The 11,536-nt window shown below is 39.5% G+C and overlaps 2 protein-coding genes across 2 annotated transcripts in view; one reads left to right on the forward strand and one right to left on the reverse strand.

The window, feature by feature from the left end:
• Window positions 1-11,026, reverse strand: part of LOC144956473 (kynurenine formamidase-like) — a 38,467-nt gene extending 27,441 nt beyond the window's left edge. The window contains exon 1 of the mRNA XM_078886993.1: window positions 10,949-11,026. The gene's annotated coding sequence lies outside the window, so the exon portion shown is untranslated. The remainder of the gene's footprint in view (window positions 1-10,948) is intronic.
• Window positions 4,690-5,808, forward strand: LOC144956325 (uncharacterized). The gene has a single exon (XM_078886822.1). It carries the CDS (start codon window positions 4,690-4,692, stop codon window positions 5,806-5,808), a length of 1,119 nt encoding a protein of 372 aa, XP_078742948.1.
• Window positions 11,027-11,536: the final 510 nt, after the last annotated feature.

Below are 11,536 nucleotides of genomic sequence, written 5' to 3' on the forward strand. Positions count from 1 at the left end.
TATCTAGTTGTACATTCACATGTATTTGTGATGTCTTTACTTTTTTTTTTCTAATTATTAGATATTATAAAAGCGGATGCCAACAAATTGAACGACATTGTAATATCGGATATAACGTCTCCATCTTCATCACAGGTTTTTTATTTTTAAAATTTTTTTGGGTTTTTGTTTTTGTTTTTGTTTTTAATAAGATAAGATTGGTTTATAGCTTTAATGTAACTGATAGTTTTTTCATAACTATGGGTATACAAATTGTATAATCAATATACCCATCTTCAGAAACACAGGTCCAAGTAATTAATTATAGTAATAATAATAACAATAATAGCAACAATAATAACAATAACACTAACAACAACAACACCAACAACAATAATAATAACAACAACAACAACAACAACAATAGAAATAATAATAATGATAGAGCATATAAACTTAGTGATAAAACTACTAAAAATTATTATAACAGCCACATTAGCAAAAACAGGAACCATAATATCTAATAATAATAACAACCATCATAACTACAACTACGATAATAACAACTACAAAAACAGTAATAATAACAATAATAATATTTTATGTTATTTTATTTTATTTTATATCAATTTTCTGATCCTCATATCGGTTCTTAATATCGCTAATCGATTTTTTTTGGGGCCATATTTGATTTTAGAGATAACCATTTTTCCAACGAGAATCAAATGATTTATCCACATACGATCCGATTCATTGATTCCGGGATAATCAATCAATCCCACCATTACTTTTTGCAAATCTATATGTATTTGTTTCCCTATCTTACTGTTAATTATGCTTTCTATCTCCCGCCATACAGATTTTACTGCTTTACAATAAAAAAAGAAATGCTCCGAATAGTCTATTTCATCACAATATTGACATTTATTTGAACTTGCAACTTTCATTTTATGAAGCAATATATTGGTAGGGTAAATATTGTGCATAATCTTCCATTGTAAAATCCTTAATCTTGATTCTTTTGTACAAAAACAAGGTAAAATCCAATGTTTTGCTTGTAACTCTACGCTTTTTTTCCCCCAAAAGCCCTTAACATGTTCTATTGATCCTTCTCCTCTAACATTTTGGTACAACTCTTTTCTGGAAAGATTTTGAATAATATTCTTTTTTTGAAATTTTATTAAATCTTCTGATTTCGAAAGTTTTAGGCGTGATAAAGCGCTTTTGACTACACTATAATCAAGATCTATCCCATTATAATTCCCATATATATCTTTGAATTCCCCAATTGACATGATACGTCTTGAATTGATGTAGATTTGCTTAACGTAAAACACTTTTTTGCGATTAAATTAGTTGAAAACAGTACTTTACCTTTGAATTTAATTTTATTATTGTTAAAAATTGGTTCATCTGGGTGAATTTCCATATTTTGATCTTCATGAGGAAAGTTAAGATACTCTATTAAAACATTTTTCCAAAATATGTTTTTCACCAATTTTAACCCTTTGAATTGCGCACTGTTTATATTTGCTTCCAATGGTTTTTTCCCCCCAATGTGTCTAAAAAAGTAATTAGATACTACGTACTTTCTAATCGCAACTTTCAGCTGAATAAAACTTTTTTTCCCCAATTAATCAGAAATGATTTTTGTAAAGAAATTATGTCAATCATGTTCAGGCCTCCATTACTTTTATTGTTACCCATGGTCTTTCTTTTTACTTTATCAAAAGCTCTCCTATTTGATGTTTTCTTTTGCCACAAAAATTTAAAGAACAATCTATTTATTTCCTATAATACAGTCAACGTGATTGAAATACTCTGCATAATATAAATTAACATAGAAATACCAAAGGTTTTGATTATGTTTATTTTTCCTATCAAAGAAAGGTCCCTTTATTCCCATAACTTTAGCATTTTCTTTATGCTTTCAATTTTATGTATCCAATTATTTTTATTTTCCGTAGCTGTCATTTTGAAACTGAATATTACTCCTAAAATTTTTAGATCATCAACAATTGGAATGTTGAACAATGAATCTTTCCTAAGGATTTGATTTTTGTTCAGTTGCATTATTTTAGATTTACTCTTATTCAAAGTAAGTCCAGAGAATATCGAAAACTCATTAATTTTCTGTAACACATGTTTTAAGTCTTTTTGATCTTTTAGAAAAAAAGTTGTATCGTCTGCATATTGTTTAATAATAAATCTTTTGTTATCTATTATTTTTCCTTGTATGTTTTTCTCCTGTCTTACTTTAGATGCCATTATTTCTACTCCTAGAATAAAAATTAAAGGAGATATTGGACAACCTTGTCTAACGCCTCTTTGCATATCAAAATCCCCCGATATATGTCCCCCATTTTTGACACAAACCTTCCTATTGTTGAGAATGGTGATAATACAACCTTTGAAATAATTTCCGAAACCAAAGTAATCAAAAGTTTTTAATAGAAATGTTGTTGATATAGTGTCGAAAGCCTTTTTATAATCAATTGATAACATTAACGAGGATAAGTTTATTTCTTTTTCATATTCTATTAAATCATCAATTTCCCTCAAAATTTCTGCAATGTTTCTTCCACGAATAAATCCTTTTTGGTCCTTACTAATTATATTACTTATAACCGTTTTAAGTCTGTTTGCCAATGTTTTTGCCAGTATTTTATAATCAGCATTTGTTAATGTTATAGGCCTCCAATTCCCAAAATCTTCCCTATCGATAAATTGATTTTTCGGTATTAACGCTATCACCCCCCCCCCTCCCTCCTTTGACTGTAACTAAGCATATTTTAAAAAATACTAAACAGTTGAACATCGCCGTTTTGATCTCATCCCAAAAAACTTTGTAAAATTCTACTGGAATTCCATCTGGCCCTGGGGAGGATCCATTTTTCATTTTTTCCATAGCACTCCTAATTTCATCTAACGTAATAAATCTGTCACAGAATTCTTTCTCTTCATTTTTAATTTTAGGTATAGTGATATTTTTTACATATTCATCACTCAACATTTCTATTGTTTCGTCTTCTTTCAATTCAGTGTAAAGTTCTGAATAGTATTTACTAATAGTTTCTAGAATTTCCAATTCATTAGTAACATAATTATTTTCATCAATTTTCAATTTATAAATTGTATTGTTTACAGCCCTGGTCTTTTCTAATGATAAAAAGAATCGATTACATTTCTCCCCCTCTTCTATCCACTTGATGCCTGCTCTCACTCTGGCCCCCATTGTTTCTTCTATTTGTTTTATTTCAATTCTTTTCCGTAATTCCAATATTCGTGATAAAATATCGTTGTCGTTAGGGTAATATACTAATTGTTCTTCTAATTCATTAAGGGCTCTTATTTCTTCATTATAAGTATCTGATTTCTTACGACATTTATATTTGCAGTAGTCTTGTGTAAATTCCTTGATGTCTATTTTAACACATTCCCACCTAAGGTGAGGATCCAACCTTTTGTTTTCTTCTAAGCAACTTTGGATTTTTTCTTTCATTAATGTTATATGTCTGGAGCTGCAAGGTCTGGGCCGGACGTTCCGCTTGCTGAAAGGAAATTGATGTGCATTTCGAACCCAACACCTCTCATTTCCAGGTGCATTGATCGCCGCGTAATCCTGTCTTTGACAGAGATTATTGCATATGGCCTCTCATGCATTATTGTGTCCATAACAGCACCTTACCGTGGTGTTCCCTGTTTCTACTGAGTTTGTTATGGGCGCGACCGAGTCCCCGGCGGTATAACCGGGTTAGGGAGTAGGTGGGACCCCTTCCTCTTAAGGTGCCGGAGTCAGAACCCACCCGTGAGTGGTACACGCTCTGCTCCTCACTCACCCACCTCACACTCATTCTGTAGTGTGGTGTCTTCTGTATGTCCTTACTTTTCTTAATCTACCCCTATAACTCATACTCTCCCTAGCCATCGATGTATGGCTCCACTGCCTTGTGGATACCTTTGGGAGGAGGAAAGGCTAAGGAGTAAACCTGAAAGAAATCTGCATCCAAACTGATGCCAAACGTATCGCTGTGCGATCCTTTGGACCACACCAGGGAGGAAGAGAGGGAGGTTCTGGTTACTGGGCAGCCCAGGATCTCCACATACTCTGCCCTGGCCGCGCCCTGGAGAGGACACTCCAGTCTCACCTTCACCGGTGAAGAGTAACAACACGGAAGACAGCAGTCTACGAGTGATAAGTCCTTGCTCGATTGGCGTAGAGTTGGACGCTACGGGTTGTCTTCGACGGTGGGAGGGATCATCGTAATCCTACTGGTCAGCTACCGCCCGCCCCAAGCTGGGCAGCCCCCAGCCAGAAAGGTGTTGACCCGCCACGATCTGCCTGCTTCAGAGGGTGCCTGGAGCTTAGAGCTTGCAAGCTTGACAAGTGGATCGTTAAACTGTGTACCAGGCAAGCAAATGAAAAAGAAAACGAAGTCCCCAGCTCTTCGATTAGCAAGCTGGAATGTAAGAACTATGCGCTCAGGACTGACAGATGACCTTCAGGCCATGGACGATGCTCGAAAAACAGCAGTAATTGATCGTGAACTGAATTGATTGAACATCGACATAGCAGCCTGGCAGGAAACGCGACTCCCAGAGAGGGGATCCCTGAAGGAGAAACACTTTACATTCTTCTGGCAAGGAAAAGGCACAGAAGACGTGAGGGAGCACGGTGTTGGATTTGCAATACGCCATACATTGCTTCCTATGATCGAACCGCCAACAGACGGCACAGAGAGAATTTTAAAGCTGCGCCTGTCATCCATGCAGGGCTCGGTGAACCTTGTTTGTGTCTACGCCCCAACACTGCAAGCTTCGGTTGAAGTAAAGGACCAATTCTATGAGTCATTAGACGCCATTGTCAACAATATCCCAGAAGTGGAGCACATCTACCTTCTTGGCGACTTCAACGCGCGAGTTGGTGCTGACAAAGAATCATGGCCAACCGTTTTGGGGCACCACGGCATAGGAAAGATGAATGAAAATGGTCAGAGGCTTCTTGAACTCTGCTGCTATCGCAAACTATGCGTGACGAACACCTATTTTCAGAACAAGGCATGTCACAAGGTGTCATGGAGACATCCAAGGTCAAAACACTGGCATCAGCTGGACATGATCATCACTAAGCGCGATTCTCTTAACAATGTTTGTAACACCAGGTCCTATCAAAGCGCTGATTGCGACACTGATCACTCTTTGGTTGCCACAAGGGTGAAACTGACACCAAAGAAACTTCATCACTCAAAGAGAAAGGGCCAGCCCAGGATCAACATCAGCAAGACAGCTTACCGGGAAAAGAATATAGAGTTCAACGAGCAACTTGAGAAGATTCTCAACACAGCTCATAGAGAAGCAGAACAAAACGCACAGGACAGCTGGAACTCTCTTAGAAACGCCATTTACAGAACTGCAGTTCTGACATACGGCAAAAAGGAGCGCAAGAGCAATGATTGGTTTGAAGCCAGAATTACTGAGATGGAGCCAGTCATTGATGCCAAGCGCAGCGCACTTGTCAGCTATAAAGATAAACCGAGTCAGAGGAACCTGCAGGCGCTGCGAGCTGCACGCAGCAAAGCACAGCAAACAGCACGACGTTGCGCCAATGACTACTGGCTTCAGTTGTCGGACAACATCCAGCAAGCGTCTGAAAGTGGCAACATAAGGGCCATGTATGAGGGCATCAAACAGGCGACAGGCAAATCTACAAAGAAAACTGCACCTATTAAATCCAAGACAGGAGAAGCCATCACTGACAAGGACAAGCAGATGGGTAGATGGGTAGAGCACTACTTGGAACTCTACGCCAGAGAAAACACTGTCACCTAAAAAGCGTTAGACGCAATTGAAGAACTGCCGGTACTGGAAGAACTAGACGCAGAACCAATTATGGAGGAGCTCAGCAAAGCCATCGATGTTCTGGTCTGTGGCAGAGCACCCGGTGGCGACAGCATTACACCCGAAATCATCAAATGTGGAAAGCCGGCCCTCTTGGAACCACTACATAAACTCCTGTGTCTTTGCTGGAGAGAAGGCAAAGTACCCCAGGATATGCGTGATGCCAAGATTATCACCCTCTACAAAAACAAGGGAGACCGTAGCGACTGTAACAACTATAGGGGAATCTCTCTACTGAGCATTGTGGGTAAAGTCTTTGCACGCGTTGTCCTCGCTCGACTGCAAGTCCTCGCCGAACGTATCTACCCAGAGTCGCAGTGTGGCTTCAGAGCCAAGAGGTCGACAGTGGACATGATCGTCTCAGTACGTCAACTTCAGGAGAATTGCAGAGAACAGCAGATGCCCCTCTACATTGCATTTATTGACCTGACAAAGGCATTTGACCTTGTTAGCAGGAAGGGCCTTTCCCAGCTGCTAAAGAAGATTGGCTGTCCTCCTCAGCAGCTTAGCATCATTGCCTTCTTCCACGACGACATGAAGGGCACCATTAGATACGACGGTGGAGCCTCTGAACCCTTCCCCCTGCGCAGCGGCGTGAAACAAGGCTGTGTCCTCGCACCGACTTTGTTTGGTATATTTTTCTCCTTACTGCTGAAGTTCGCATTCAAAGAGTCCCCAGAAGGAGTCCACTTACATACCAGAAGTGATGGGAAGCTGTTCAATCTGGCACGGCTGAGAGCAAAGACCAAGGTCCGCACAGTCCTCATAAGGGAAATGCTATTTGCAGATGATGCAGCTCTATGCGCGCATACCGAGGAAGACCTTCAGCGGCTGATGGACAGGTTTTCCCACGCATGCAGGGAATTCGGGCTGACGATCAGCATCAAGAAAACAAATGTAATGTGTCAGGATGTCCCCTCTATACCAGCAATTTACATTGACAACGAGGAGCTAGAAGTCACTGATCACTTCACATACCTGGGCACAACCATCACCAGCAACCTCTCACTTGATGCAGAATTAGACAAGCGCATCGCCAAAGCTGCCGCTGTCATGGCACAAGTGAGCAAGAGAGTGTGGACCAACAACCAACTCACTTCGAACACCAAACTCAGAGTATACCAGGCATGTGTACTCAGTAGCCTACTGTATGGCAGTGAATCCTGGACAACATATGCCAGACAGGAGAACCGCCTGGAAAACTTCCACATTCGCTGTCTACGACGAATTCTCGGCATCAGGTGGCAGGACAGACTCACTAACAATGCAGTGCTAGAAAGAGCTAACTCCCTCAGTATGCATCTCATGCTCTGCCAGCGACGTTTGCGATGGCTTGGTCACGTACACAGGATGGACAATGGACGCATACCCAAAGACATCATGTACGGTGAACTAGCTTCTGGACGGCAACCAACTGGCCGTCCAGCTCTGCGCTTCTATGATGTCTGCAAACGAGACATGAAATTGACAGGCATCGACTCAAACACCTGGGAGTCGCTTGCGGACGACCGCAGCGGCTGGAGATATGCGGTGATGGAGGGAGTGAAGAGAGGTGAGGAGAGGAGAAAGACGAAGTTTAAGGAGAGGAGAGCAAGGAGGAAAGAGAGACAGCAGATCCAAATACCAAACGCACAGTCAAACTATGTGTGCAACAACTGCGGTAGAGACTGCCATGCAAGGATTGGTCTGCTGAGTCACACCCATCGTTGCTCTCAACAAGACTGATGAGACTAAAGTCATAAAGGCGCAAACCATCGTCTCTCGAGACGGAAGGATGCCTACTAATGTTATATATTTTAAGTCACTTAATATTGATACATTCATTTTAAATAAGGAGGGTCCTTTTTTGAAGGATGTGAATTTAAATTTTGATATAACTGCTCTATGATCAGTAAAGGCAATGCCTTTAATTTCTGCTTCTTGTAAAAAAGGTATAAGCATGTTATTTATAAAGATATAATCTAGACGTCTAGCTATCAAAGGAGATCCTCTACTCCATGTAAAACATTTTTCTTTTTTATATTTTATTCTCCATGTATCTGTAAAGGCTAATCTATTGATAAAATCATTAACATTTTCAACATTTCCTTTATCATGTGGATTGCCAGATATTATGTCCAACTCATTATTTACCACAGTGTTAAAGTCCCCTAAACAAATCATTGGTAAATCTAGATTTAACTCCGATTTTGATATTAAAATTTTTCCTAAATGAGAAAAGAAATAATTTTTCTCCTGTGTAATACATGGAGCGTAAATATTAGCTATTAAAATACCTCTATCTTTGTTATTGTATGTATTTAATTTTATCAATAATATTCTGGAGTCTTTGTACAATGTATTAATTTCTACTTTATCGTTTAATTGTTTGGAAATAAGAAATAATTGTCCTTTACTTTTGGATGTCCCCTGAGATAAGATAATTTTCCCACCCCATTCTTTTTCAACTAAATTTGAATCCTCCTCCAATAAATGTGTTTCCTGTAATCCTACTATGTCTATTTTATTTTGCTTGATATTTCTAAAAATTGCATTCCTTTTTTTCCTGTTTCTTAATCCACAAACATTTAGTGAAAGGATACTTAAATATTCTAAATCCCCCTCTTAAAAAACCGTGCTAAAATTATTTGGATTCATTTTAATTGAAGTATTTTGAAATTAATAATATTTTATGTTTTAGCATTATTACTTTTACTACAATCTCTTTTTAATACCATTTTTACTCGGATAGTTTTGGGCGACCTCTTTTTCCTTCCTCTTCTGGCGACCCTACTCTCTTTCTACTAGAAGATCTTGTCATAACATAATCCTCCATTGTTTTAAACTTTTTTTTTTGCCTCCCTCACAACTTGTCTCCCCCTCTCTCTTTTTTCTTCTCTTTCTCTTTCTGTCTCAATCTTTTCTTTTTCTTTCCGACCTCTCCTTTCTTTTTCCTTATCCTCTTCCATGAATTCATTTGATTTTCCTTTTCCACCAATCTCACCTTCTCGCATCTCTCTTACCTGTTCATCGTTACCTCGATTCTTCTTTCCATTTCCTTCTTTTACCATTTCCATATCTTTTCTTACTTCCTCTCCTCCCCGTCTATTAATTCTATCATGTGGTTTTTTTTTGTCCTTATCTCCCACCTCCCGATTCTCTCCACTTTTTATCTCCTTTCTTCTCTCTCCCATTCTCTCCTCTACTTCTTCCTCATCCTCCCTCCTCCTCCGTCTCCTCTCTCTCCCCCTCCATTTCTTCTTCCGACTCCTTTTCCGACTCCTCCTCTTTCTCCTCCTCCCTCTCAAAGTTTTCAACTCTATCTTCCGCTGTATCCACTTCCTTTTCCTTCAGAAGCATTGGACAATCGACTTCCCTATGCCCCCCTGTTTTGCATCTCCTGCAGACGACTTGTTTTCTACATGCTGTGGCACTATGACCTTGCTCCATGCAATTCCTGCATCTATTGTCCTGCATTTCCTTATAGTACAGGAACCCTTTAAAGATGCCTACGTCTATTATTTTTGGTGTTGGGGCAGTAGGGATACAAATCCAAACCATCCTTCTTCCAGTTAACCAAGTCATCATCTTGCCCTGCGGGTCCCTTACCCGCTCCATGACCATTCTACTCGTCATTTTAAGTCCAAGCATCTTGACCTTTTTTTCGATCTCTTCATTGGAGAATGATATTGGGATGCCACCGATAAACAATTTAGTGACCGCTATCTCCTTCCCCTCTTCGTCAACCAGAATAAATGGGTTTCTTCCATTCAGATCAAGTTTTCTCCCTCTAAGGACGATCCCTCTGGCCAGCATCCTTACCCTGGCCTCATTATTGGAGGGATAGATCCTCCACAGCCGCCCCATTCTTTGGGCCCCTATGAGGGATCCATCCCCTCCCGCCTTTTCCGCCGCAAAACATATCTCGTATGTAGTGAAGCGGCTGTCTTCTTCCACCTTTAAAAATACAGGCAAGACTGCAGACCTATTCATTAATTATATATAAATTAAATTACTCAATATCCACTAATGTGAAACTTTTTGCAAAATGATTGTGTATATAGGTGTGTACGTGTGTGTGTGTTTGTGTGTGTGTGTGTGCATGTGTATGTGTGTGTGCTAAATTAAAAAAAAAAAAAAGCAGAGAGAGACAGAGAGGGGGGGATGGAGAGAGAGAGAGAGAGAGAGAGAGAGAGAGAGAGCGAGGGAGAGAGATAGAGAGATAAAGAGAAAGAAAGAAAAAGAAAGAAAAAGGGAGATAGAAAGTGTGTATGTGTGTGTGTGTGTATGTCGGTGTGTAATTGTTTCGGCCTGTATAGATAGAATGCGCTTGGCCAAGGAGTTCACAACATTGCCATCCGGAAGTATAACGGACCAACACACAAACTCTGTGTAACCATGAACTTTTATAGTCTGGTTAATACAGTTTAGTGAGAACAACTCACAAACGCGGATGGCAAAAACAACAACAAAGGCCTGAGTGACGTTATCTGCATACTATCTATACGTGAATATAACTTTATTATTACCTTATTTATTTTAATACAACTCACTAAAAAAAAAAAAAAAAAAAGGGAGGAGAGATAGAGAGGAGGGGGGGGGGGGGGGGGGGGGGGGGGGGGGGAGGTTTTCCGAACCCTCCCAGCGTTAAGAGAAACGACTCAAATATAAAGAAATGAAATGCAGCGCTTGGAGCCCCCGGAAGGTCTCCCAAAGAATGTAAGAGAAGATAAGGGAAAATGGAGAGCAATTTATCCCCAAATAATATTCTACTTTATATTCTACTTTAACCCACTACACATTACATATCCTGACCAAAACAAATCAAAAATAGTAGTAATAATAATATATAATATGTGAGGGAAGAGAGTCAAATAGCTAAGAAGTGTGAAACTATCCCCTATCGAAGATAGGGAAGGTTGTAACTGAGAAAAGAAAAGCCACTCAACAATGTAACCTTACCGCAATTAAATCTAACTTTTACTTAACACCAATTATAATAATAACGTTAACAGAAACTAATACGAAAGGGTACACTAAAAATTATGAAAGTCACATAAAGAAAACAAAAATAACAAAATTAGTTGCCTACCTTTCTTCTTTGTCCGCCACTCAGCGGGACGCTACCGGAAGTCTCGTGAGAGTGCGTTTTGGCTAAACTTGCATAGAGTGGCGGTTGGGGGTGGTATAGGAGGCCGGGGGGGGGGGGGGGGTGCGCACTCGTCTAAAGAAGGAAAAAAGGGAGGGGGAGGGTGCGTAATTCGTATATAGAAGGCAAGGGGGGGGGGGGTGCAATTCGACCAATCCATGGAAACGAGGCGGGGGGAGGGGGGGGGGGGGTGAGCATTTTGGGATTATTCTACTTTAGACGAGGGGAGAAATGATGCATAAATAAATGATTTTCTTTTTAAATGGACGTGCACTTATTTGCAGGTCTGGTAACCCAATTCCTTATGGGCTCATTCATCGTTGCAATGGAAATCTCAAAAGATGGCGCAAAATATTTTCCATTACAACAATGTTAAACTATGCCCATAAGGATGTTCAGAGGTCAGACCTGCATATATGTACACGTCGCTTTGAATCAAATATAATGCTGGTAAAATATCATGGGGTATTTTTCTTTTGTTATTGTTGTTATTATTATTATTATTATTATTATTATTATTATTATTATTAT

Source organism: Berghia stephanieae, chromosome 11, assembly GCF_034508935.2.
Source record: "Berghia stephanieae isolate SIO BIC M18660-M18661 chromosome 11, UCSD_Bste_1.3, whole genome shotgun sequence".
Classification (NCBI taxonomy): domain Eukaryota; kingdom Metazoa; phylum Mollusca; class Gastropoda; order Nudibranchia; family Aeolidiidae; genus Berghia; species Berghia stephanieae.

Excerpts from the sequence above, each read along its gene's own strand:
- LOC144956325 (XM_078886822.1), top strand. The coding sequence starts at position 4,690 with ATGATCGAACCGCCAACAGACGGCACAGAGAGAATTTTAAAGCTGCGC.